The sequence below is a fragment of the Liolophura sinensis genome, chromosome 11 (assembly GCF_032854445.1).
Source record: "Liolophura sinensis isolate JHLJ2023 chromosome 11, CUHK_Ljap_v2, whole genome shotgun sequence".
Classification (NCBI taxonomy): domain Eukaryota; kingdom Metazoa; phylum Mollusca; class Polyplacophora; order Chitonida; family Chitonidae; genus Liolophura; species Liolophura sinensis.
Window position 1 is genome coordinate 19,576,176 of NC_088305.1, and position 27,426 is coordinate 19,603,601.

Here is a 27,426-nt window from a genome sequence, read left to right on the forward strand (position 1 = left end):
TGTAGATCTACGATACATTCTAATAAATACCTGCCAGAGATCGTGAAAGCTGACATCATCATGAACATAGATCTGTATGACTATGTTCCCTGCCAACAGATAATATTTCCTGGATTTTCAGGAGCTACAAGGATCAGGACGAAGCCTGGCTGCCTTGTATTAACTAAGATTCATGTTCATGTCAGTTACAACCGGCTGATCGATGTCTCTCACCCATTAGAGACATGCTTGTTAGAATCCTGTCATTTCGGAGCTATCGTATAACTCTATCTTGGATAATGAGAGATGAGACTAAAGTGACATCATAAGTCTATGCAGAGTCCTGATGGACTTCAATGAAAGCCTTGAGTGTCACGCAGACAGAATGGAAAGCGGATTGGATGTAGGGAACAGGTGAACAGTTCATTCTGAAAAGTGAGATGGAAAATCCAGCTTCTGACTACTGCAGTTATGACTTTTAGTCAAAAGCTTTACCACCTAGTACAAAGCAGTGATCTATTCTCCTGTCTGGAATATAAAAGTAATTTATCTGTTTTGTAAATGTATTATTATTATTATCAACTTCATACAGTATGCGATGCCATGCAGCGTAAATTGTTGTTGTCAGGACAGGATAGATTTTTCCGGTGTCGTCCGAGGATATAAATATACATGTGTAAAGTTGAAACTGCAAATTTTTACTTGTATTTACATAAGAGGAAGTCCCCTAAAACCAGGAAGAAATAAAATAAATAAATAGGTGGATTTTCAGTTTGTGTTTATTCCATTTTTGGGATTTGTTAATGTCAGCTCATCTATAAAACAAAAATAAAATTGGTTCTGCTGTACATTTTTCACGAACTGCATATAGATGTACATGTATATATGCTCATGTACACGCACAGTATTATTGATACGGTGTGTCGGAAACCATGCGTTCTAATAAGTAGATCACCATGGTAACACTTTCTTGCATTAATTGAGTATGGGATATCTTTGTCATGTTTGTGGGTAACATGTACCATTTTATGATATTAATCATATATTACACATATGTGCCTTATGTTTTGCATCTACAATGTACCGCAATTTGTGGTGTTTGTTGGATACATGTATGTCTCTTGTCATATGGTTGTACATTTCAAAGGATTATGCAGAATTACATAAGCCAGTTGCCATTTCTGTTACATTTGTAACATCAGAGGTTTTGTGCCTGTTTGATGTTTTCCCAGTGTTTGGACTCCTGGGTTTTTACATAACATAGATGTGATCTGTCATATTTATTAACTGGTTACATAGATCCAGTTTTTTACTTAAATGGAAAGCATGCCAAGACTGCAAACAAACAACCTCTGCAGACCAGGACACAAGTCAGTTGATAACATACATGGAAGGGAATCTCGAAAACACTGGTTGAATATATTTATTTACTTATTTATTTATTTACTTGTTTATTTGATTGGTGTTTTACCCTGTACTCAAGAATATTTCACTTATACAAGAGAGGCCAGCATTATGGTGGGAGGAAACTGGGCAGAGCCCGGCAAAAACCCACAACCACTCGCAGGCTACTAACAGACATTCCCACGTATGGCTGGAGAGAGAAGCCAGGATGAGCTGAACTTGAACTCACAACCACCGCATTAGTGGAAGTCTCCAGAGTCATTGTTCCATGCTGACATACATAAAAGGGAATCTTGAAAACACTAGTTGGATTGAATAAGAATGAGTTATAGAATTTGTGCGCCATCATCTACATGTACTGTACATGTGTGTCTACACGCAGGCTCTGTTGCTACCATACACATATACGAATAAAATGCTTTTACCAAACTTTTATCGAAAAATCATGTTTAAATGTCTGATATCGTAGCAATAGATTATCATTGCATGCGAAATTTTTTTTTTTTTAATTATTTTTAGGTTTATTTTTTTATCAATGATACATTTTAGCAAAGTCAATTTTGGAAGCAATTTTACACTTAATGAGATCATTTCTGTTTGAATGCCAAAGAGCATCAAAAGAAAATTGTAATTCCCTTGGTTATTCCCTGATAGTGATAATTGCACATAAAGATATTTACCAGGTTTAGTGATTCACATAGGCAGCTTGGCCATTTATCTGTATCTTTTTTGTGGACAGATGTAAGTTTTTCGTTGCGTTGGCTGGGTGACTGGGCACGTATGGCACATGGCGGAGTGTGAGGACAACTGTCAAGGTTTGCTGTAAAGACAGGTTAAGTCAGGAGGATGGGTTTAAGTGTTAGATAATTGGTAGTGTCTGCTAGCCAGGAGTATATGGATTGAGGGTGGTTAGTCTCAGAGAGGCAGGTTAATGGTGCAATCAATGGGCCCTTTCTGACCTGGGCCCTGCCAAATGTCATTACTATGGCTAAGGGGGAAATGGGGTGCAACCGATGAGGGTGGTTGTGGTTGGGCAGGGGGGAGGAGGATTGGGGGAGCTGCCACACAGGCCGCTTGCCTGAGAAATTTGTGATTGGAACCTTGGGAGAAGTGAGCAAGTTTGCGTGCAGCCAGCCAGCCCGCCGGACCTGCCAGTCTTGGGAATGACTGTTGATAGAGTTTGATAAAGCATCTTCCTTCTTACTCCCGATCAGGATCAGTCAGAGCAGTTACTGCGCCTACGGGCCTGGCTTAATTCAGACTGAGCAGATCTGGTCTGGTATATGGCGACGCTGAGCTTATAGCAAATCCTATGCCATTCTACAACGGATCAACATTGACATATATGTACACCAAGCTTATTCTTCCCTGGTGTGAACCTAATTCCTTATGATGATAGACAGAATTTGGCACAGACTGAATACACTGTATGGCCAGAATGGCCAGTGTGTTTAAATGGGGAACCAGCCCTCTGGTCACTAAACTGTACTCTAAAATAAACCTCTTGATGAACTGACCATCAACCACGAGACCAGCGTCCAGACACTTAAATAGTTAGATCTGACTTAGTACATGACCGGGTTTCCTTTTGGTTAGTGGTTTTGGCCATTAGGGTGCATGGAACTGCTCTTGGCAGAGGTTGAGGAAAACTATACGTATATACTGTGCACACTCACTATAAATCCAGAAAGAGGTTTCATGTATCGTACTTAGTGTTAAGTTGCCCTTAGCTAAGTGAACTTTATATCTCTACAACATATGTTGTTATTGTCATTAAGGCCTTCATCCTTCGCTGTTAAGTGAGCTTCATGAAACCGGCCCATGAGCTTCAGAATGTTCCGTCAACCGAAAAGCTCAGTTCCAAAAACTCCTCACACCCTGTTGTCACTCTTACTCCAATAGCTCTTATGCAGTCTGTATAAGCGACCTTTAACACACTTTTGGGTTATGTTTGTGCTTATAAGTACATGTAATAGAAAAAGACAACAAATAATATAAGAGTTATTTCGAAAAAGGGCTGCACATCAACCTATATCGTCACAAACATTTTTTGTGACACGCATGGTAATTTTATAAATCAGCCTTTCATCTGGAATTCTTATGTGGCAAATAGAATATGTCAGAGAAACCGGAAATATAATGTTATTTGACTCGTGTCTCACACTCTTATGGCTACAAGGCAAAATCAGGGTTTGTGTGACATCAGAGCAGAACATCTGGATTTTCATGTCACAGAAATAACATGCCCCTGGTTAGTTAAAGGAGAAGAAAATTTAAATATCAATCAAATACCATTGAAAAGAGTATGCTTTTCCATGCAGAACCATGCCATAAAAACAATTCTTATATGTACCTCAAGTTGATAAATTATAAATAAAGTTAGTGCCAAAATCTGCTGTGGGCAACTCCAATTCTGCCTAAGAACTAGTCCTGAAATTTTCTGTGTTAGGAGGAGAATTGCTGTCGGAAACCGCCGAAGTGCAGTGCGTACATTTCCGGTAAAACTCTTCTCCCCAGAAGGTAGCGAATAGTACAGTTCGTTTTCCGCTTGACAATCGGGAAACCAGAATGTTGGACATAGGTTCCCAGTTTACCTGAACAAGTTTTAACAACTCTCATTGGCTAAGAGGCACCCCCCCCCCCCCCCCCCCCCCCCCAACATAAATGACAGAGTGTTAAAGATGCAGGACGCGATGGACTCAGCAATTTTTGCCAGCTTTGCCGTTTTAAGGCTTTACGTGTATGGCGAGGAAAAATCGCAAAATTGTGCTGCAGGCCCCACAGAGAAAAAAATGTGCTCTTTTCAGCCAATAGTGTCATGTTTTTAAGTTTTCTTCTCCTTTAAAATTAATGAAATGGCTGTGCAGTAGATTTTTATGGCTATGCAACATCTTAAAAAACTAACCAGGTGCACTTCTTAAACTTTATCAAGTTTAATATGCATTTGATCTGTTGAAATACCGGTAGTTGTTCTTACTGTACACTGTACATATACGTGTATGTACTGTACCTGTGTAGTACCATCTTGTGGCTTTGACAGTGTCACTAGAGTACTTTCAGAGCCACATGTACATGTAAATGCACATTTTTACACGTGTGTACATGTGTACAGTTATATGCAGAAAGTGGGTTCTGTCCAGGTTGGGTGAAATCAAATGGTCACTCTGATATACATGTAGTACATATATTGTATTAAATAAGTTATGCTGAACAGTATTAAGTGAATGCTGTGTATTTTCAGTTTAATTCATGTCCGTGTTCAAGTAGTCACCTTAGACTACATTTCATGTTAAATCTGAAAGAGATGGTTTTATTAGGTTTATATTTAAATTCATGTATAGTACATGGACTTTGGAAAGGACGCACTATATGACATTGCTTAAATTTGCTGGAATTCTCATCTGCAAGCAAGGCACCATAAGATTGAGTGAATTATGTAAATTCAGAGGAGAACGTTGATGTGGTGAAGTCCAGCCTGATATCCGCTGGGATTTGTGTAATCACGTCCTTCACAGGATTGAATTCATGCACCTCACAAACCCGGATAATTGGTTTTCAGGTGGTTAAACGTTTTTTATGTAGATGTAGTTTAACTTTCATGTTCCTGTACAGTCAGTGATGTGGCTCTCATCAAGAAGTCTTGGACAGGAAAAAATATTTAAAAACGAAATGACAAAAGACTGGTAATTGGCTCGACTCAATGGGGTGATTTTCAATTGCTGTTGGAAGGTCCCATCGGGGTTTCATCCCTGACAGGTTCTAAATGGAGCCTTGGGCAATGTTTTCTTCCCTCGGCCCCAGTGACAAGGTGTCCATGTCTTCATAGGACTCTTCAAGAGGCGTTTGAGCAGAAATTACGGCAATTCTGAATTGATCTGTGTGCTGTAATGCAAACACTAACAATGATTTATTCATGACCGGGCAGTTGGGCCTGTGCTAGCTAGGCCATGGCCTGGACTCCCTTGTCCAGACTTGTGGTAATTCTTTGGAATTCCTGCACATTCGTTATATCGCATGCTTCAACATTGATTATCAAATGAAGCGCTCAATCTATACTGTAGCTAGAGATTTGGCGTGTCCCCTGTATGAAATGTACAAATTAAATCCATGGTCCACAGTTTTGACAGCTCGGCCTCGGGATAGTTGTGGCGACTATTCAATTACTGTAGTGCCTCCAGGCTCCTGGTCCATTTTCATTGGAGGCTTTTTTGTAATTCCCCCCCCCCCCCCACAACTGTACTTGTCCTCTCCCCCCCCCCCCCCCCCCCCATCATCCACCTTCGACGATTTCAATGAATAACAGATGATGGGATATGGCAGACACGCAAACCTGTTTAAGTAACAATGGCTGAGGATTCTGGTGTGTTAGGGGACTCATTATCCCATGAAGCTCAGTGTTTGGGCTGCATCAGTGTGAGACTTGCATGGACGCAGGACCAGCTATTAGCCTCCATTTACGTCTTGATTGATGTTGATTAGAATGTTTTTGGTAATGTACATAGATCAGTATATAGTAGAGTACTGTGACAACTGCTTTCAGTTTGGTAAATCTCTGTTTCTACATAAACGTACCTTAGAATCGTCACTATTTCCTGACAGTGGCATAAATTTACATGTATATGTAAATGTGCGTCGAAATATAGATTTACTGGAATAAAGACTTTGACAATAACAGTAAACTGCCATTTTTGGGAGTTTTATGTTTTATTTACACGTGTTGTACACCAGTGTACATAATGTAAAGTACACATTACTGTAATTCTTCAACCTTTTCACATGTGTGTAAAGTGTTTATTGAAGCATATTCTGAAGGTTTTATTCTTGGCAGAGTGAAACAATTATATTTGTGTAGCCCAGAAATTGGCCAATCCAACCAATGTAACTTTGCCTCCAAAATGAAATTAAAAATCTGCATAAATTGCAGTGAAAGTTGCTCTTTCATATGTGAAAAGGTTAGGTGTAATAGATATTCTGCATTCAGCCTTTGGTATCAACAGTGGTATTGGCTGTACATGATATAAATGTATGTGTGTGTGTACAGTATATGTACTGTGTTCAGTTTATATTCAAGTACATGACATGGTGAATTAAATTTGCAAGGGAACAGTTTACAAGGGAATAATTACCATTGAGTGGATCATGCATGTTTGAAGGAAACTTTTCTTTACACCCGTGACCAAAAGTGGTACGTCTCAAGAGCCTAATTTTGGCTTCCCAGTGACTTTCCAGACTTCGTACTGGTTTAGTACATGTACATGTATGCCAAAGCAATCACGTGAAGGGTTTCCCCCGGGCTCTGCCCGGTTTCCACCCACCATAATGCTGGTCATCGTCGTACAAGTGAAATATTCTTGAGTACGGCATAAAACACTAATCAAATAAATAAATAAATCACATGAACTGTGGTTGGAATTTCCATGGAAATGTCGTGTTTAACTTCTCAGCATTGACGACAGGCTGCTCTGAGAGCCGTTCATAGATTGATGTATTAAGGTAAATGAACTTGAGTCCTGTGTTGTAGTTCCCACTGCCACAGACTCACCTGTGAGTCAACAGTGACAGAACAATAATGAGGTGCACATGTCTAAGTGACCAGATGAATCAGTAAAGCCGTTCAGAGATGTTCAGCTGTATCAATAAAATTTTTAGACATAGTTGTAATGTCGTATGTCTTGGTTTTGTGGGGGATTGCATACATATACATGTACATGGGTGTTCTCTCTGATCGTCATTGAGGGCACATTTATGAATTGTGCACGTTTTGCTCTTGCATGTGCAACTTATGGCCACACATCTGTCACTTTTTATTCTTTTGGTACGGTATTTTAAAAGATTATCAGGCAAAGTTTTTTAAATTTCTGTTCATGCTTGGAACCGACAAAACGTTCAAAATCATATCTGTAAGCAGCAGTTTCCTTAATGGAATTTTTTAGAATGTCAAACTCTTTAAACATACCTGTATCATTGTTGATCAGGTATGTGCGCTGTATCAAATGCTGACAGCCTTGAGCCGGATTCATTGATTAGGCGTTATTAAGTTGACTGCTGTTATATTCATCAGTTGTCACACACCATTTTTGGCCCGTTACCCACAGAAGTACATGTAGCTACATGTAGTCTGCACCAAGAGAAAGTTTATGTTTTTACATATACTTTGGTTTACTTGTTTAATTGTGTCTTTGTGTACATGTATATTGACTTTGCATGGATGTAACCACTCTCATACACTTACTGTATGTATGCTAAAGGTAAAAAAAAAAAAAAAAAAAAAAATGCCAAAGGAATTTGGGTTTATTGGGTAATTATCAGCTGACATGAAGCCCTATTATCTGGACTTAGAAAGCATTGAATGATGCATGTGTATGTGTAATAAAGATTGATTTCTCCTTTGTATCAATTTTTCCTGGACGGCTTCCTAGCTCAGCTTAGCACATTGACTACGGTTCAGTATGATATATGACTGTAAGAGCGATGGTCATCGGGCGCTGTGCTGCTCTAGCACACAGCAGACCTATAGTATGCAGATAACAACGTGGGCAAATTGTCATACACACGCTTATCTGGGGCTAGATATAAATTCTGACACAAATATTGTGTATTACTGCGTACATGTACTGTTGGGCGTACCAGCCAGTTTTGTGTGCATTTGTTTTCTTCACTCTTCAGTTCAGATTACTCTATTGTCTTGAACATCAAGTACACATCCTCTAGTGCCACTGATGAGTTTTACGTAATACACGAGTCGTGTAACTCCAAAAAAGACTTCATTGTGACTCAGTATTTGGCAATGCCGAAATATTGAGTCACTTCATCTCCTGATGAACGCTAAATAAAATGCCGAAATATTGAGTCGCTTCATCTCCTGATGATGGCTAAATAAAATGCCGAAATATTGAGTCGCAATGAAGTCTTTTGTCGGAGTTACACTACATGTGTATCAAGTACACATGTACTTTTAGTGAGTGGTTCAGTCAGCTCTTTGTCCAGTTGTTGTAGAAGTCATATTTGGCATTGTTTGCCAGCAGTTTATTGTTCTAGTTGAAGCACAGTGTACTCACATTTGTATTGTGTGCTGATGTCCCAAGTTTTTTTTCCCAGGACTTATTTATTTGATTGGTGTTTTACACCGTACCCAAGAATATTTCACTTATACAACGACGGCTAGCATTACGGTAGGAGGAAACCAGGCAGAGCCCAGGAAAAACCCACGACCATCTGCAGGTTTCTGACAGACTTACCCACGTACAGAGGGAAGGAAGCCAGCATGAGCTGGACTTGAGCTCCTGGGTCATTACGCTGCGCTAGCATGCTAACCAACAGGTCCTTCCAGGATTTAATTTTTGCTTTTTAGTGGTTTCCTTTCTAGTTTGGGGTCGAGCAAATTCTGCAGCTTTTAATACTTTTAAATTCCCATGCATCCAAACTGAAAGAAATGTATTAACAATCAATTTAATTGTGTGGTATTTTACATGATAGAAGAGATGCTTACATGTGCATGTACCGTAGATCTACATGTACATGTACATATATACATGTATGAAGTTTATGTTTGATTGAAAAATCCCCAATTGTCAGCTAGACCTCTGAGCATCAGTCTAAACGTACATACATGTACATGTAGACTGTAAATGTAAAGCCGGGGAGACACTAGGCAAATTTGTTCACGTGAAGGGACGAATTTAATCGCCTGCACAATACACTGATGATATTCGCAACATAGTTGCAGACACACTCGGCGGATTTTTCCATTGATTGTTGTTAGTAGCTTATGTCATGTGAAGCAGTAACCCATGTGACACAAACAAAATGTCACAGGTCATTTCTGTGTTGTTTGTTCAGCTCAGTCAAACTCGATTGTTGAAATTTGCTGGAGCGGACACTCTATGTGGACCGAGTGAAATCACTGGCGTATTCCTTTGCTAGTATCTGACATGTGCGATACAAGCAAATTTCAAGGCGGAGAAGATCACCTGCGGCCTACTTTGTCTCGGATGCAGACTGACTTGGTGGATTTTTAGGCATTCACAAAATATGCCCGTACAAGCCAAAAAGACTCTATAGGTTTCGTACGTGTTCATAAACCTCCTGTCACAGATGAACCAACTAGAGCTGCAGCCATATTGGTCAAGGTCTTGTCTAGTGTCATAGGTCTTCTCCTGTTTTGTATTGCTGGAATGGCATCCAGTGATCAGTCAGGTAGCAGAAGCATTTAATAAAAATGCTAGAATGCATACTGTATGTACAAGAACTATGACAATACACAAGACACAAAGTTGAACTGTATAACTGACCATTAATTGCAACGAACAGATCGGTGGACAATTAAATCTTGATGAACAACATGTGTGCGCTTGTTGGGCCTGTAATGTAACAGCGTCTTGTACGACACTGTAGAACCAGTTAATCCATATGCACTTATTTGTCTTGAGTGAACATAGTCATGGGTACTGCGACTTTGAGGGTGCAGCGTATAACGAGTGACATCATATACGTATTGTCTTAAAACAGGGGCGGTAAATGTACATGTACAGTATACTACTGTGTGACCTAATTTTGAACATGACCATATTACTCGTTCTACTTGATTCTCTGAGAAAATGTTTTTGTCTTGGACAGAAGTTTGGGAGGTAGGATGATGTCCTACTGGGAAAAAGTGAGTTTCACCACAAGCTGTATTAAATATTTTATCATGTTTTATGTTTGTATTGAAATTTCAATTTTCCACCAACTGTAAGCACTTTTTACCCCTTGTACATACAAGTAAAAGTTTTGCCCACGCTTATCCATGGACAATAGCCCTTGGGACACGTTCAGAACTCATAGTCTTATGCACACGCTTTTTCCGAGTACATGTACTTCACACCACCATTACAGTGTGTTTCCAGTTACCAATTGTTTGGTAATAAATTGCCCATCATTTCTGATGGTGTTTCCAGACCACTGTTTGTAGATCAGAGCTGATGTCCTGTGGGCCCTCCGGGGCCAGGCCACCACCGTCCAAAACTCATGTTTGCTTACGTGACGGCTGAATACGTAGTGAGATGGAAACCTGCTGCGTCCATTTATGTAGCTGACAAACTGCTCATTACTCCACACATTAGGCATGTCCATGACACAATGGCTAGCAGACCCGGACTGATTAGCCGGAAATCCCTACATCTATGGGGTGTTAAGATAAGCTGCCAATGTGTACAGTAGTCTGTGTTCGTGTACACACCCCTTGCGGTCTGCTGTCGTAGATCTGTGTGATGTCTGCAGCACTTGTACCCCAAATGGATATATGCATACATAGAATAAATACATATGATAAGTGTGTGTTGGATAGTTACTGTTTGATGATACCAGAACCAACACCAGCATGTACATGTATATGTGTGACACATTATGGTGGTGCTGTTTGGCTTTGATTTTGGGTATTAGATTTTACTCCTGTGTTATTGGTCACAACATTCTCCCTTCATATATTTTGATACTTACACGTACATCAGGGTTTATAACCTGCTGCTTGTCCACAGGTCCATAGAGGATCAGTGCGATTTGAACACAATGTTTTCGGCACTTTCAACATGGGAGACTGTGAAAAACTAAAATCTGGATACCCTTCGTACACAAATTGGCCTGGAAAAAAAGCTGGTTAGATACCATCTTCCATTTTTCAAAGCCTGGGTACATGTGCATGTATGTATGTATGTATGTATGTAGCTTGTGTGACAATGCGAATTGAACTTGTATAATTGTGGTCTGTAGAAAGTGGTCAGTTCCTGGGTATGATGTTTGTGTGTTCCTGTTGTCATAAAAGGGGTCATTTATGTGAGCTTTGGTGAGCGGATGCTGTGTTGTGTGCCACATCCTCCCCTCTCTGTCATTGTCCGTCTCCACAGATAAATCTTCTAAACCTTCTCTTTGAGGCAGAAAAAGATTGCGGGATAGTTTTTGTGATCTGCTCGCTTAAGGTCGGAAAGTGATCGCTGGATAGCCGGACGATCCTCTCAGAGGACCTGAAATCAATGAATTAGCTAATTGATTGCCTTGATTCTAGAACATCGGCTCACCCAGCATCCCGCTCTGTTTAGACCACCCTCGTAGCGTTACAGGTTTTACAGGGAGGGCCGTGCCTGATAAAATACTGCTCTGTATCTCCAGGCCCCACCGGGAGGGCTATGCCTAGATAGGGCGGGGGGTTGAGAGGTGGGGGGTGGGGGTAGGTTGTTAGCCTGCGGCTGATTGGACGACTTCTGTTTCGGCAGCCACTAGTCAAAGAGAATCTTCAGTGATTTGCCGTAATCTCGTCCCCGTCCCCGGGAAATGTGTGCAACATTTTGCCGCTTGCAATGATGGTGATTAATTGGCTAAGATTACAGGTTTTAGCTGGTTGTAATCGCAGGTATCGGATACCATGTAAGAGCCATCGATAAAAGCTGACAAGGAAGGTCTGAAAGATGAACACAGCATAGCAGGATTGTCTTTATAAGGTTGCATTAAGTCTTAAAGTTTACTCATCAACCAATAATACACGTTACATGATGACATATCTAATTAAATCTGCCAATTCCTGGTAGTACACTCCATAGTCACAATCCAATTTTTTAATTTTTGTTTTTGACTGATTCACACGCCAGTGATTAAATTCCATGAAGTGAGCTTAAGTTTATAAATGTACAATGTATACAACAATGATTAGGACGCCAGCACGGCACAATGACCCAGGAGCCTCTCGCCAATTCGGTCGCAGTGAGTTCAAGCCCAGCTCATACTGGCTTCCTCTCTGGGTGTACGTGGGAAGGGTTACCAGCAACCTACGGATGGTTGTGGTTTTCACCTGTGTCTCCGTTTCCTCCCACCACAATGCTGGCTGCTGTCGTATAAGGGAAATATTCTTGAGTACTGCGTAAAAAATCACTCAGTGAAAGAAATAAACCCCTGTAAATTCTTCATTATGCTTTTAACCTTATTTCCGAAAGTTTTTGACCATTGTTGTATATATGAACTTCAGATGTCATGCATGACTCAAAAAATATATATATAAATAAAAAACAATGAGTTTTTCACTTCATATTTTTGACATCATATGTCCATGATCTTCATTTTGATTTTATAGTTTTTGATCAGGTATCCTGTAATAGTGGCGTTGGTAACAGTGCATTGTACTTTGTTGTTGGCGCTCAGCGTACTTGTATCTTTACGTTAAATTCTGGTCAACTTGTTTTAAGTGTCTGTATGCCATGTATATGAACATACATGTGCATACATGTATACACTGACTGCAGTGCATGGGGTGTCCAGTCTGGTGTGTTTAACATGGCTTAAAGTGAGGCAGCAAGGGACTAGTACAGTTGTACATGTACCTATTCGTGTCATCACTATTCTGAGTTTTCTTTGTGTTTATGGTACATGTACTTTGTGCCAGGATGAGTATGTAAGTAGGATTTTACAAGTATGGGATGAGTATGTAAGTATGTTTGTACACGTGTTGTAACCACCACACATGTGCATGTACATCTAGTTAAGTTCAATTCAGGGGTACATGTACTCTTACATCTGGGTGAAAAAAAATCTCCACTGATTACTAGTGTCTTGATTCCAGCTGCATGCAGAGCCATTAATAATTAAGGAGTAACAGTAGAGTTCTAGAGCTGGTGAAGTAATTGCCTCGACCTTTCCTTTCAATACCAACATTCTGTACGTGAACATGGTGAACTCAATATCTGCTAGAGAAATTAACCTTGTACATGTACCACATGTACATGTTGATGTAGCTGATGAGCTCCTCATGCATTGGCTCCATTGATTTTGACAGCTATGAATTTTGTAACACTATAGCTTTCATAGTCATTGGCTTTTATTATGTGGGCTACAATTCAGGAGGATCTTGCACAAATGCTTACAGGGTTACCACTGGTTTCTTAGAAACCATCAAGTGGTTGGTTCCTGATAGCTTTCTTCATTAATAGCTTTAAATAAAAGATTGTCGTCTGTGTCAACATTTTCTGTATGGCTACAACATGCATTTCCATGGTAACTGCAATACTCTTGCAGGCATGCTATACTTGTACATACAGGTGTAATGCATTTATGTATGTGTGTTAGGTATAACTATGTGGAGGGATGTTCTTTTGTCTACATGCCATTATCAGGTTTATACCATAACCTACTTCGTGACGTAGGTGTACAGCCATGTATAGCCAACCACATGTATTGTCAAATGATTCAAAGAAATTATAAACTGTATTTCATTATAAACCTACATTTACTGTTTAATGTAAAAATAGCACTTTCAGCAACATTTGTTGCTTGATAAATGGAATACTTCATACATGTATGTAGTCATGAGCATACATGACACAGTCGCTCTATAGATATGACCGGCCTGGATAGCACAGTTGATAGAGCGCCCGCTTCAGGAGCGGTAGATTCAGGATCAATCCTGGGTCGAGTCACACCTAAGAAGTTGTAACTTCCTCGCTTGGCCTTCAGCATGAAGGGGATAGTGCAATGACTGGTTGACCCACACCACCACATTACATATACCATAAGGATTCCTTCGTCGTCATATGAAAAATTGTTGAGTACGACGTTAAACCCCATTCGCTCACTCACTCACTCTATAGATATGTGTGTACATACATGTCTTAAGTGTGTTGTCTGTAGGTGTCACTCGACAATCCATTATTATTACAGGTCTTAACCCATGAACCAACTTTGGCTAACATCATGTTGTCAATTTTTCTGTCCATCTGTTACAGAAAGAACTTAGGAATAAATTCATGTAGCGAGATGCATAAAAACTGATAAACTCTATTATAATATGAAGTAGTTGGCCTACAAAAAGGATCACATTTGGACAGTAGTTTGCTGGCTTATTACTATTCTTTGTTTTTTGTACATTGAATCAGGAGTCCACAAGTCTTTTGGTCTGGTAAAATTCAGATTGGACTGGCTAAAGTTTATGATGGTATATAACCTTGAAAAGTAAAATAAAACAGATATGCAGAAATGTTAAATGCTGGCTAACACATTGTTCCTTGTTGTGTTTTTCCAGATGCAGCTGTGGTGAGGTATGAGGAGAGAGAGAGTGTGGGAGTTGTGGTAAAAGCAGGTCTGGTCAGAGTGCGGCGGCAGGTCCCTGTCGCATCCACTATTACACCCACAACAGCACCCCCTGGCAACGGAACGGAAACCGACAGGACACCAGGGAACGACACCACCAAGAACGACACGGGGGTAACCAATGCACCTGTAACACCCACACCCACGCCCACGCCTTCACCCACCACAACAGCCCAAGGCTCTACCCAGGCGCCTGTGAGGACCACGCTCAGCCCACTGCCCACCACTACAGCTAATGTTACAATTTCAGAGGTAGGTATATGTGTACATGCATTATAGAATCACTATTGTTCATGTTTGTTATGAAATCTTTGAAGTACTATGACTTAGGTATCATCCATGACAAAAGTTACGCAGTGTTCTGTTGATCTAAAAAAGGTGTTTTGAGGTTTATTTGGAAGCTAGGATGATGCCGTGAACAAAAGCAAAAAGGTTTTAGTACCCAAAGGGATATTCTATTACATTCCTTTGCCTCTAAAAAATTGCGTGAAAGTTAAGGTGATTTACAGTACTTCAATTTTTAAAAGTTTTTAACACCTGGAAAGTCTTTGAAAATGAGTTTATTTTTGGATAGTCGCGAAAGGATTAGTTTTCAGACTTATTATCTATTCCTAATTAGCTACCCCTGTATATATTGTTAAGTTGAGTGTAAAAAAATATTGAAAAAATACATTAATCTGAGTAATATGACACTTAAAATCACCAGATAATGAGGCTGGTTTTATGCATTTTTTCCGCCAAGGCTAGTAATCACTGCATTATGTCCTACCTTAACTGTGGTGGGCAGCAGCCATTTGGGCTAACAGCAGCTGGTGTGGTTGGCAGCAGCCGTTTGGGTTGGCAGCAGCCATTTAAGCTAGCAGCAGCAGGTTGGAATGGCTGCAGCCATTGAGCTAGCAGCAGCCGGTTGAGTTGGCAGCAGCCATTTGGGCTAGCAGCAGCCGGTTGGGTTGGCAGCAGCCATTTGGCCTAGCAGCAGCTTGTAGGCTTGGCAGCAGCAGCCGATTAGGCTAGCAACAGTGGGTTGGGATGGCAACAGTGGGTTGGGATGGCATTAGTGGGTTGGGGTGGCATTAGTGGGTTGGGATGGCAACAGTGGGTAGGGTTGGCTGCAGCTATTTAGGCTAGCAGCAGTGGGTTGGGATGGTAGCAGCTGTTTGAGCTAGCAGCAGTGGGTTGGGAAGGCTGCAGCCGGTTGGGTGGACAGCAGCTAGTTGGACTGCTTTCCTCCCGTCTTAAATTTGACCAATGTCTTCTTGGTGAAATATGTCAGGAGTACGGTTTTGTAACCCTTTTCAAACTAATAATAAGTAAATTAATTGCGGCCGAAATTAAAATATTGACAGCAGCCAGCTGTGTAAGAGTTACTTATAAAACACATACATGTGTGTCTTCTGTTTGAAAGAATGATGTGAAATACTACACTGTTACGACGTTGCATCATCATATGCAGACAGTACAGAAGTACTGGAAAAACCTGTCCAATGGATCGGAGGTGCACCCCACACTATCTGATGGCCACCGACTTGCTCAGGTAAGCACTCTGCCAGCTACCAAGGGCAGATTCGATTTCTGATTGTAGTCAAAATTTCTGATATGATTTCGACCTTGAAATTTTGTCAGAAATGTTACCTTAAGACAATGGTGTCGAAGTTTCAACGTGCAAAAAAAGTTTAAAAAAAGAAAAAAAAACAGTTGGGGGACATGGTGGTATTTGTAATGGGTTAAGGTCATGTTACCTCAATAGACGACAGTTTTAAATTTATGATTTATGTACAATGTGATCAGGCCCATGCTCTGTAGCTCATAACAGGCTGATAGTCGTGACAGTCCTTAACAGAGGACTAATTCTTCTATTTACAGACTCTACCACTCAAGTTTGAGTTCAGGTTTTATGGACACACCATTAACAATGTTACCATAGCAACTGGAGGTAAGCTTATGTCGTTTCATCTGGTGGATGTGGATTGTATAACTTTTTTTGTGTTCGTTATTGGAATTTTGTTTATGCATGTAGTTACACTGCACCGAAGACCGCTGTGTTCAAGTGCATGTGTTTTGATATGTAATGTTATTGTTTGTGGACAGTTTATAGATATACATGTAGATGTACATTAGCAAAATATATGATTTTGGTAAGTAAATATTGTCTTATGGTGTTTTAAAAATTGCACAACTTTGATGTATTGTGATACATGTACAGTGACAGACAGTGATTTAGACTGTAATCATTGACAGCCATTTCCTGGCCTGCCATTTCATCCTGTACTGCAGGAGAAAGCTTTCATCTTGGTGAATTTCACAAGGCATTTATTATTACCTTGCTGCTAGACTAAGTCTGTAAAGAGGATACTATAATGGTTTATCTGGTTTCATGTGCATTTCATAGCTGCACATGTACATGCTGTAGGGGCTGTATGATTGAACTGTTTGTCTGATGGTTGTCTGATACAGTTTGTTTATGGGCTTCCTGTTCAAAGACCTGTTCCTGTTTTTTTGCCAATTCTGTATACATGTCTGTCTGGCATTATTGGGCTTCTTTGTATGCTTTTTTATGACAAAAGTGTTAGTTGCATGTACTAATTTAGCATAGTTCACATGGAGTTTTTAATTAGCCATTCGTGTATTCTCTGGCCAAGGTTTCATTGTGAGTTCAATTCTGCTCTCAAAAAAGCATGTAAGGCTTTTCATAGTGATACATATACCTGGATAATTCCATTGCAGCTGTCGTAACTTGCACGGGGCTGATTATTGCTAGAAAAACTTTGTTCAGAAGATAAATCATCTAGCTCATATCGTAGTATCAAAATGAAAAAAAAATATCATTGATTTGTTCGTCCTTTCTACCGGACCAAAGGGAAAAAATGATCATTTGTTGTTTAATTTATGTATATATTGCACTGATAAAGTGTAGTTGTTGTCTCCAGTGGCCCATTGTAACATACATGTGTGTGTGCAGTAACATGGGCCGCATGATAGCTGTCAATGAATTTCCATACCAAGGGAGACAACTTTTTCGATGAACAGCTACGTGTACAATTAGAATAATCTCCCCTTAATGCTGAGTCTTTTGACTATATTTTTTCAAATTACCAGTCACACGCATTTATCAATGGACCTCAGAGAATACCTATGCATGTTACAGCTTAGGTGTATCTTTGTTACAATGTCAAGCTAAAAACATCCACATATACAGCCTCTGTTCACTACCCATGGGACTTCCGTTGTGTAACAGTCTGAACTGATATGCTTTCAGGTTTTCTCTACATGAGTCCATTCCTGCACAAGTTCCTGACGGCCACTCAGTACATCGCCCCGCTCATGGCAAACTTTGACACCTCTCTGGGCAGCGAGTCCCACATCCGCTATCTCAGCACAAGTAAGTGCCTCAGGGTCATGGGAGCCTGCGGAAATCAGTGTTGACTTATGTTCATGCTATGATGCTTTCAAATTAAATGTGGACTTTCTTGATAATGGCATGATAATACGCCCAATTCTGGTTTCAAACTGGACAAGGTTTTAATATGGCATTCGTCATCACAGAGGAAGGCTCTTGCAAGAAAGCCTCAATCGAGTAAATCGAGTGTGTAGTCAAATATTAGGGAAAAAAAATTAGTACTTTACAACCTCTGTTCATAAAATTTTCATTCAGTTTTGTTTAAAAAATAAAAACACATGCCAAAAAAACACAAAAAATCAGAGAAAAAAAATCCACATCCGCATGGTTTTAAGACATAGATTTCTTAAAATGTTTATGAATAATAACTTAGGTTAGCATGTTGGCTGTAGTTGTTTCCCCTTACACTTTCTGATACCCTTTTGCCTGGAAAGCAAATGGCTGTTGTTTTAATTAGTATAAAAGGTTAAAAATGCAGCCATAAAGATGGTTTATTTGAATGCAGTGTGCCCTCAGGTGCAAAACCTACATGTAACTCCAGTTTGTGATGATAATGGTAGTGTTTTGTTCAGTGACAGTTCCATTTTAATGAATTATATGTGCCAAGAATATGTGTAAACCACATTTTGAAGAAAATAGGACTAATTGACTTGTATTTATCTCCACAGCGGAAATTTTTATCGTTCAGTGGGAAAATGTTCACCTTAAAGACCAAGTGGAATGTAAGTTAACTTTTTTACATAAGTATGGCCTCTTCTACATAAGTATGGCCTCTTCTACACACATATGGCCTCTTCTACATAAGTATGGCCTCTTCTACATAAGTATGGCCTCTTCTACATTAGCATGGCCTGTTCTACATAAGTTTGGCCTGTTATACACAAGTATGGCCTGTTCTACATAAGTATGGCCTCTTCTACACATGTATGGCCTACACATGTATGTTCTACATAAGTATGGCCTCTTCTACATAGGTATGGCCTCTTCTACATAAGTATAGCCTCTTCTACATTAGCATGGCCTCCTCTACATAAGTATGGCCTGTTATACACAAATATGGCCTGTTCTACATAAGTATGGCCTGTTCTACACATGTACGGCCTGTTCTGCACAAGTATCGCCTGTTCTACATAAGTATGGCCTCTTCTACATAAGTATGGCCTCTTCTACACATGCATGGCCTCTTCTTAGGTATCTGATAGAGGCATTACCAACTTTAGATTCTTGATTAGATTTGCCAACAGCTGCAGATGTATTTGCATGCACACCTCTGTAGGTGCTATCACACCTACGTCTGAATAATGGACAGGTATTGCGCGTAGTAATGTGTTGTTAAAATGGTGAAGTGAGTTCTGACCACTACTTAACTCGGTACCATGCTGTGGTCATGCAGTTTGTAAGGTATTGGCCTTTTCCATTTTATAATGCTTGCCGTTTTACCATTCTTTATAAGATATTAAAAGTCAATACGATCCCTGTGTACCTCCCAAAACACACTGGTGAACATGAGCTTATCATTGCCTTTGAATTGCTCACTTCTAGACCATGCTTCAGCTCTTTACATGTCTGGGCTGGGCTCTGTGCATGGCAGCTTTTATAATTCATTTTTAATAAGCATGAGCTATAATCCGTATTTTGAAGAAGAGCAACAAGTACACTTTTTGAATAAACCACTCTGAACTGTTCTGATTTTGTCATGTACATGTAAGTACCGGAGTGATGGAATTTCACAAAACTAGTTTCATTTGTGTGACCAATATGTTTGGCTATGCCTATACATGTAGCCTCTATAATAATATTGGCCTAATGCTTTGTTTATGATACTTAAGGGGTTTGTTATCAGTTTCTGCACGTCTCATTTGTTTAATGGTGGGTATTTCTTCTACGTGTAATACTTTATCTCAGGAACATGTGTAAATTTTGGGGCTGGAGGACTCTTTTAGTTACAGTAAAACTTTTGCCCTTGAAGTACATGTGTGTTTGACAACTTCTGTCGTGTTCTCTCCACAGTTGGCATATTTAACTTCCAAGTGCACTTGAAGAAATCGGGGGATATTCTTTTTGTGTATAAAAATGTAAGTGATTTTTGCTCTTTATTTAGAGAAGAATTTATGAAATGTTATTTCTTAAATATTACTAAATCAATTTATAAGATGGAAAAATAATTTCATATTTTAGTGACTACATTGCAGAGCAAATACATTTAGCATTGATCGATTGATTTATTTACTATTTGATTGGTGTTTTACGCCATACTCAAGAATATTTCAGTTATAAGACAGAGACCAGCAGTATGGTTGGAGGAAAACAGGAAAAGGCAGTGGGAAGCCCACGACCATCTGCAGTTAGCTGACAGACCTTCTCATGTATGGCCGAAGGGGCATGAGACCCTGAAGGACATATGTACAACTGCACAGCATTGAATGGAAAAATGCGGTGAAGAGAGAGGTCTATACATGGCATTGAAATCTCTATTCTTTGGGCCGGTGAAAACAGTGCATCCCTGTAGACTGGAACTCTGTGATTTCTAGCTCCACAGCTTAATGAGATGATTATAATCTATAAAGTCAGGTGGAAAAGGTTTTAAAAGAATTTTTAATATAGGGATAAATGAAGTTTATACCAGAATAAAGGCCATCAAGAACGTTCAAGGTTCATTGACTGCCTACTGTGAGCATAAATCTACATGTTATACCATGTGACATCATAAGTAAGTCATCTCAGTGAAGGAGCAATAGACAAAAGAGCGGTGGAAATCCGTCCAGCAACAAAGAGGCACATTACACATACAAGTACTCTAAGGAATCGAGTGTCGTCATATGACTGAAAAATTGTTAAGTATGATGCTAAACCCTAAGCACTCACTCACACACTCTTTGGTCTGGCTCTGTTCTGGTGCCACTTTCAAGAAACTTTGTACTTTGCAAGTCCTATTTCTTGCAGTAACTGTTTTTGTAAAAAATGTGCTTTAGGTTATTGGGCCGTAAAGCTACATGTTCTGTTAAAAAATTTAGTGAGAAAACTGATTTGCAAAGTTTAGTGGAAGCAGTATCTGATTTCCGACAGTTCCATTATCTAACCCTTGTTTTTGCCTTTCTCAGGTACCAATTAGCGTCAACAAAATTGTGGAGGATAACCATCCTGTCAAAGTGGGACTCTCCGATGCATTCTACATTGATAAAGATGACAAGAAGCTAGGTAAATGTTGTTAAAAGTTCAATATACCAGGAGCAAATTTGCCTTAAGTGATGCCAGGTAAAAGTAAAATGCAGTTTCCCACGGTCTGTTTTTGTCATTTAGTATGATATTCTGTTAATACAAAGGAATATATCATTTCACAGAAATCACACCCGTGAGAAAAAGAAGTTGTAATTTCACCCTGTCACCCCCATTTTTTTTTTCTCTTTCACTGTGACTCCAATGGGCTTCCGTAATATTGATAACCTCAGTATATCTGATTTGAGTAGGCATTTATATTTATGACTGAGCTTTGTTTTATGAATCAGTATGAATTTTTTATTTGGTTAAATTTCAGGAATGAAAAGACGGACAATTTATGAATATCACAGAGTCCAAATCAACTTTACTCAAGTCACGAACAACACAGTGGTGATACTGAAGCCCAACCCAAGTAAGTTTGCACTCTCTCTGTGCAGCACCCCCAGTGAAGTGAATAAATGCATTCAAAAATTGAAGTCCACTATTAGCATATACACCCAAACATCATCGGGGCGTGTATGTGATAAAAAGATTGTCATAGGAGTTTGTACCTGCGTATTGTCGCCCACTTCTGTGTATGTGGACGTATTCTGTACAGATGTTTTCTGAAATAAGAAGAAAATATATCCCAAGATAGTTCCACCAAACAATAATTGTACATGTACTTAACGGCCACATGCGACTTGAACGATTGATCGACGTCCGTTCTTCTGACCAGAATATAATTATATGGCCGATAACATCACCACCGGATGGATCTTGCGTTTTCCCAAGAGCCACAATTCTTCGCAGAACTACTTGTCAGACTCCAGACAGCAAACTGTCAACTAAAATGTTATGTACCAGGCTCTGTGCACATAGTTACATGTAAATTATGGCATTGAGACTATGAGACATAAATGTTGGAGAAGAAATAGCGTTAACAGCTCCACTTAGCATTAACACATCGGTTTGTTATTAGAGTATACCAGCTTGGACATGCTGTAAAAGCATATTGTCTTTCATGTAACAAGACACATTTCATATCTGCCACCCAATGTGGCAGATATGAATATTAGAAAAGAAACAGTGTTATTAACTGTTCCCATTAACTGCTCTGCTTATGGCACTAACATATTGGTTTGTTATAGGCCTGTCACAGCCTGGACATTCATGTAACAAGACACGCATGCAGCAGACATAAATGCTACATGAGAAACCTTTGTTAACAACTGCTCTGCTATGTACATTGACGCAATGGTTTGTTTCCAGCGTGTAACACAGCGCGGACGTGCGAGAGCTGCCTTGATAACCTGGCCGCCATGGGGTGTCGCTGGTGTGGGGTGGTACAGCGGTGTTCTGACGGGATAGACTGGATGAGGCAGGATTGGCTGAACAAGGGTTGCAAATACCTGGTAAGTTCTCTGCCTCTTCCCTTTACTCTCTTTGTGTCTGTTATTTGTATTGGTATACATCACAGGTAGACTGATTTTTCATTCTTTTTGTGTGTGAAAAGCCTGTTGTAAATTCTATATGTACTCTAACATACATGTACTTCAAGCCTGGAATTAAAATTTTTTTGGTCTAGCTGGAGGTGAAATTGATATTATTTCATCCTAACATTTTGGCTTTAATCCCCATTTTATTTTGTTTACATCCACTCTGTGCAAAACAAAAAAAACAAAACAAAATCGAACAGTACATATAATACAATGCGCCAAAGTATGCATCAAAAAAAAAAGCAAAAGGGTTGAAAAGTAAGGGCATGTAACTAATACAAGCGTTATGTGTGATATATGTTTTCTGTATGGGAAAGGTCTTGTTTATTTGCAAATGTGGAATTTAGTTCATTGTTTTGTCTGGTCAGAGATTTATGTCTTAAGGATGGTGTAAAGTTGAACAATACTTGTAATAACAAGGTTTGTCATGTGAATAATCTTATGTACTTGTACATAATCTAATCAATATGTGCTGATAAATATGGCATGGGGCATTCCCTTGGTTTTGGCTGTAGCGCTTTTATTGATATATTAAACTTGCAGATTTTGGCATAAAAAACCAATGAGATAAATAAATAAATATATGGTCGTCAGTTTTATGAGTAAAGTAAAACGGAAAACCATCACCCTTTGGCAATGAACTCGGGAACTTTCCTACACGACATATATTAATCTGCCACATAGGTGGAACTCAAGCAACATGTATCTCCAATAAACTTCATGGAAGACCACCTCTATGAAGTAGGTCAAAGGTATTCTGCAACAGTGACCTTTGGTCTTCAGTTATTTTGCACAGAAAAATATGTTCAGCGTATTTTTGCAAAGTATGGAGACTGCTCAGATGGGGATAAAGCGACAGAGATCGTGTAGCTTAGGTGTCATATGTTGCCTTAAAACCACTGTTGATTACCTCATTACATTGAAGGAATATCAGAATTCCTACATTTGCACATACCCAAATTCCTCAACCTTTTCGCGTATGAAAGAGCAAGTTTGAGTGGAATTTATGCATTTTTTGAATTTGATTTTGGCGAGAAAATTACATTGCTTGGATTGGCCAATTTAAGGGCTTTATGAAAACTATAATTTGATCAGCCTACACAGAATTTAAAAGCCCTCAGAATTTGCTTGAATAAACACCTTGCAAACTTGCGAAAAGGTTGAAGAATTACAGTTCATGGAAGCACATTGAGATTAGCATGCAACCATGAGTAGTAGTACACTGTAAAATTCAGATCATGCCACTCTGACATCATTACTTGCACAAAGATCCCACTGTAAATGATACTGACGTCTTCGTGATACTACACAAGATTTTGGCACACGTATACTTGAGATATCACATTTTTGCACAGCGTAGCGTAGCCTACCAAGACAGTGTCAATTCTTGCACCCTTTTTGGGACCAGAAAGCAGCCCTCATCTTATTTGCATGTAGTAGCACACATTGCAGTGAATGCAACATTTGACTTGGTTTGTATGTGTCCACATTCATCGCAGTTTGCAGCAACTTCAGGGATCAAGAGTCGGGTATGCTGACTGACAAAAACAGATCGTGGGAAACTGCATTTTACTTTTATCTGGCATCACTTAAGGCAAATTTGCTCCTGGTATATTGAACTTTTAACAACATTTACCTAGCTTCTTGTCATCTTTATCAATGTATTCACTTAATGGTATTCCCAGATGACCCTCAGCTTGTTCACGGTGACCTTTTCCACGTCCGACAGATCAAGAAGATTATCCTTGTCTGTACATAAAGCCCTTTGTTTAGGTCAAGGTTTTGTGGTAATCACCTTTGTTTTGGTCCGTTTCCCTCTGACAGTGACAGTCTATAATGAATCCTGATGTGTATCATGACATATTTCCTGTGACTGTATTTATTACTGGACAGCCTAAAATGATGATCAGTTTGTGAGGGTCTGTTTCATATGACTGCCTCCAGTGATAATTAGTGTGTTCAGGCATATTTCCTGATTTTGTCAGACAACCTAAAACGTTGATCCGTGTTATGGCCTATTTGCTTCAGTGGCCTAAAATAATGAGTAGCTTGTTAAGGCCTATTTGTTGCAGTGGCCTAAAATGATGATTAGTATGTTAGGGCATTGCCTCCTGTGATGATCAGTGTGTTACAGCTTAATTCCCCTAAAATAATGAGTAGCTTGTTAAGGCCTATTTGTTCCAGTGGCCTAAAATGATGATTAGTATGTTAGGGCATTGCCTCCTGTGATGATCAGTGTGTTACAGCTTAATTCCCCTAAAATAATGAGTAGCTTGTTAAGGCCTATTTGCTCCAGTGGCCTAAAATGATGATTAGTATGTTAGGGCACTGCCTCCTGTGATGATCAGTGTGTTACAGCTTAATTCCCCTAACATCCTAAAATAGTGATTTATTTATTTATTTATTTGATTGGTGTGTTATGCCGTACGCAAGAATATTTCACTTATATGTAGGCAGCCAGCATTATGGTGGGTGGAAACCGGACGAAGCCCGAGGAAACCGATGACCATTTGCAAGTTTCTGACAGACCTTCCCGCATACAGCCGGAGAGGAAAAATAGTGATATAATAGTGTGTCAATTTCCTCTTCAAAAATTTGCTGATACAATGGAAAACACTAAGATAATTAAAAAATCAGAATTAGGTCCAGTTGAATTATTTTTTACAAAAGTAAAGCGTATTAGACCTGAGTCAACATTGATTAGGGCTTCAAAATACCTCAGAGAGACAAAAATCTGTGTAGTATGATATAGAAATTGTGACTGTACATGTACATAGCAGCTAATCACACATTGGTTTTACTGAGAGATGCAGTCGTTTACGTGATATTTCTTTTCCCATGCTGCTGGTCGAAGCAAGATGATGTCAGAATAAGATCCCCAAAATGTTTTATTAAGTAAAAGTTTTGTGGCAATATCAGAAGTAATCAAAATGCCTTTTAGTTCAGGCATACCCGCCATGATATGGCTGAGATACTGCCGATGTTGCATTCAGCCATAGTCATTCATTCTAAAGTAAGGCTCAGGCTAAAAGTCAAAACCAGGCAGGAGATAAGCAGATTCTTCGCGGCCTTGTAGAGAGTTTGTAGAGAGCTCCAGGAGAGACCGTCACCTAGTCGGTGATCCGCCCACTGTGACTGATCACACACACGTGGCTGAGCATTGGTAGGCCTACTGCTGGCTGTGGGAAGTTGACGGTGGAAAATCTAGTTCTTTGTATGAATGATTTAAAAGATTTTTGAAGGGCACAATACATGAAACTGAAACAAGATATATGTTTGTGCGGATGATTGCCAAGTGGCGATTTTCTTTTAAGTTGTGATTTATGAGTGGATCTATGCGAGATTTGTAATGGATCACAACTGCTAAAACCAGCTCATTCTTTGTCTCACGTAGAAAAGTTAAAAAGTGGACAAATATATTTCATTTCTTCTATGAAATGCTTTCCTTGTTTTGGGAGTCTTCTGCCAGGGAAAATTATCTGCCACTCAGTTAAAACCAAACTGACACTTTGACAATGACAGGCCATTCAACAACAACAACTGGTCTCTGACACAGTGCAGTAGAAGGTTTGTCACGCATCAGTAGAGTGTTAATCAGTATCTCGTAACGCGTTACAAGCGGTAAACAATTACCTTTTAGCCTGAGCTGTACTGTAGTTGAGGGTTAAACATCAAAACATTTATTTATTTGATTGGTGTTTTACGCCATACTCAAGAATATTTCACTTATACGACAGCGGCCAACATTATGGTGGGTGGAAACCAGGCGGTGCTCGGGGGAAACCCACACCCATCCGCAGGTTGCTGGCAGACCTTCCCACGTGGAGAGGAAGCCAGCATGAGCTGGACTTGAACTCATAGGGACCGCATTGGTGAGAGACTCCTGGGTCATTACGCTGCACGAGCGCGCTAACAAACTGAGCCACGGAGCCCCCGGCAACAAAACAGGCACCATTTAACACAAAACAGGCTAATGTTTTTATAGTCATTCTGGTAAATTATTTAAAAAACAATAAACAACTTTTTAACATTGGATGTTGAACGTGTTTGATATTGAAATTTTTTGATCATATTTTTGATTGCTAGTCATCTTGTAATGTCAGTTACTTGTTAGAATAGTGTAACATAATGGTTGGACATGTTGTTGTGTGTGAGCCGCCTCAAAAATTCAGTCAGGATATATCTTTTGTATTAATCAACGATTTTATCATCAATGGAGAAAACTTAACTGGAATTATATGTAATGCTTTTGCAGAGCACAAAAAACATTTCAGACTGTAATAATATTCTGACTAAAACATCAACAAAAGCAACAACAACAACCTCTTCTGCGTCGACGTCAACTTCTTCAACATCTGCAGTCTCTACAAAGTCTGCTTCATCGTCATCAAGATCATCGTCAGTGAATAAAACATCGGCTTCTGTGCCGTCAAAGTCTTCATCAGTGACAAGAACACCAACTTCAGGGTCTTCTTCAGTGACAAGATCACCAACCTTCCTGACATCAGTTTCTCTGTCATCAACATCTTCACCAGTGACAAAAACACCAACTTCACGGTCTTCTTCAGCGACAAGAGCACCAACCTCCCTGTCATCAGTGACAAGGGCACTTACTTCTCTGTCACCGATGACAAGAGCACCGACTTCAGTTTCACCAGTGACAAAAACACCAGTTTCTCTTTCATCAACATCTGCCTCAGTGTCAGGTTGTACATTTACGAAGGTAAATGCAAGCGATTTGTGCTGGAAATTAGTTTTGATTTTTAACAATTCACCTTCATATCCTTTTTTGCTCAAACTTCATCTCCTGTCTCTTCTGAGCCCTGACAAGATCTAACACTG

At 39.6% G+C, this 27,426-nt stretch overlaps 1 protein-coding gene across 4 annotated transcripts in view; it reads left to right on the forward strand.

The window, feature by feature from the left end:
- Window positions 1-27,426, forward strand: part of LOC135477409 (plexin domain-containing protein 2-like) — a 63,194-nt gene that overhangs the window by 19,537 nt on the left and 16,231 nt on the right. For 2 of the 4 annotated variants that reach the window (XM_064757486.1, XM_064757487.1), the window contains exons 2-11: window positions 14,423-14,742; window positions 15,896-16,024; window positions 16,354-16,423; window positions 17,747-17,869; window positions 18,556-18,609; window positions 19,898-19,962; window positions 20,989-21,085; window positions 21,423-21,518; window positions 22,358-22,500; window positions 26,840-27,307. In XM_064757486.1, the coding sequence (XP_064613556.1) occupies window positions 14,423-14,742; window positions 15,896-16,024; window positions 16,354-16,423; window positions 17,747-17,869; window positions 18,556-18,609; window positions 19,898-19,962; window positions 20,989-21,085; window positions 21,423-21,518; window positions 22,358-22,500; window positions 26,840-27,307 (1,565 nt within the window). The remainder of the gene's footprint in view (window positions 1-14,422; window positions 14,743-15,895; window positions 16,025-16,353; window positions 16,424-17,746; window positions 17,870-18,555; window positions 18,610-19,897; window positions 19,963-20,988; window positions 21,086-21,422; window positions 21,519-22,357; window positions 22,501-26,839; window positions 27,308-27,426) is intronic. The other 2 variants (XM_064757489.1, XM_064757490.1) reach the window with 1 other exon arrangement.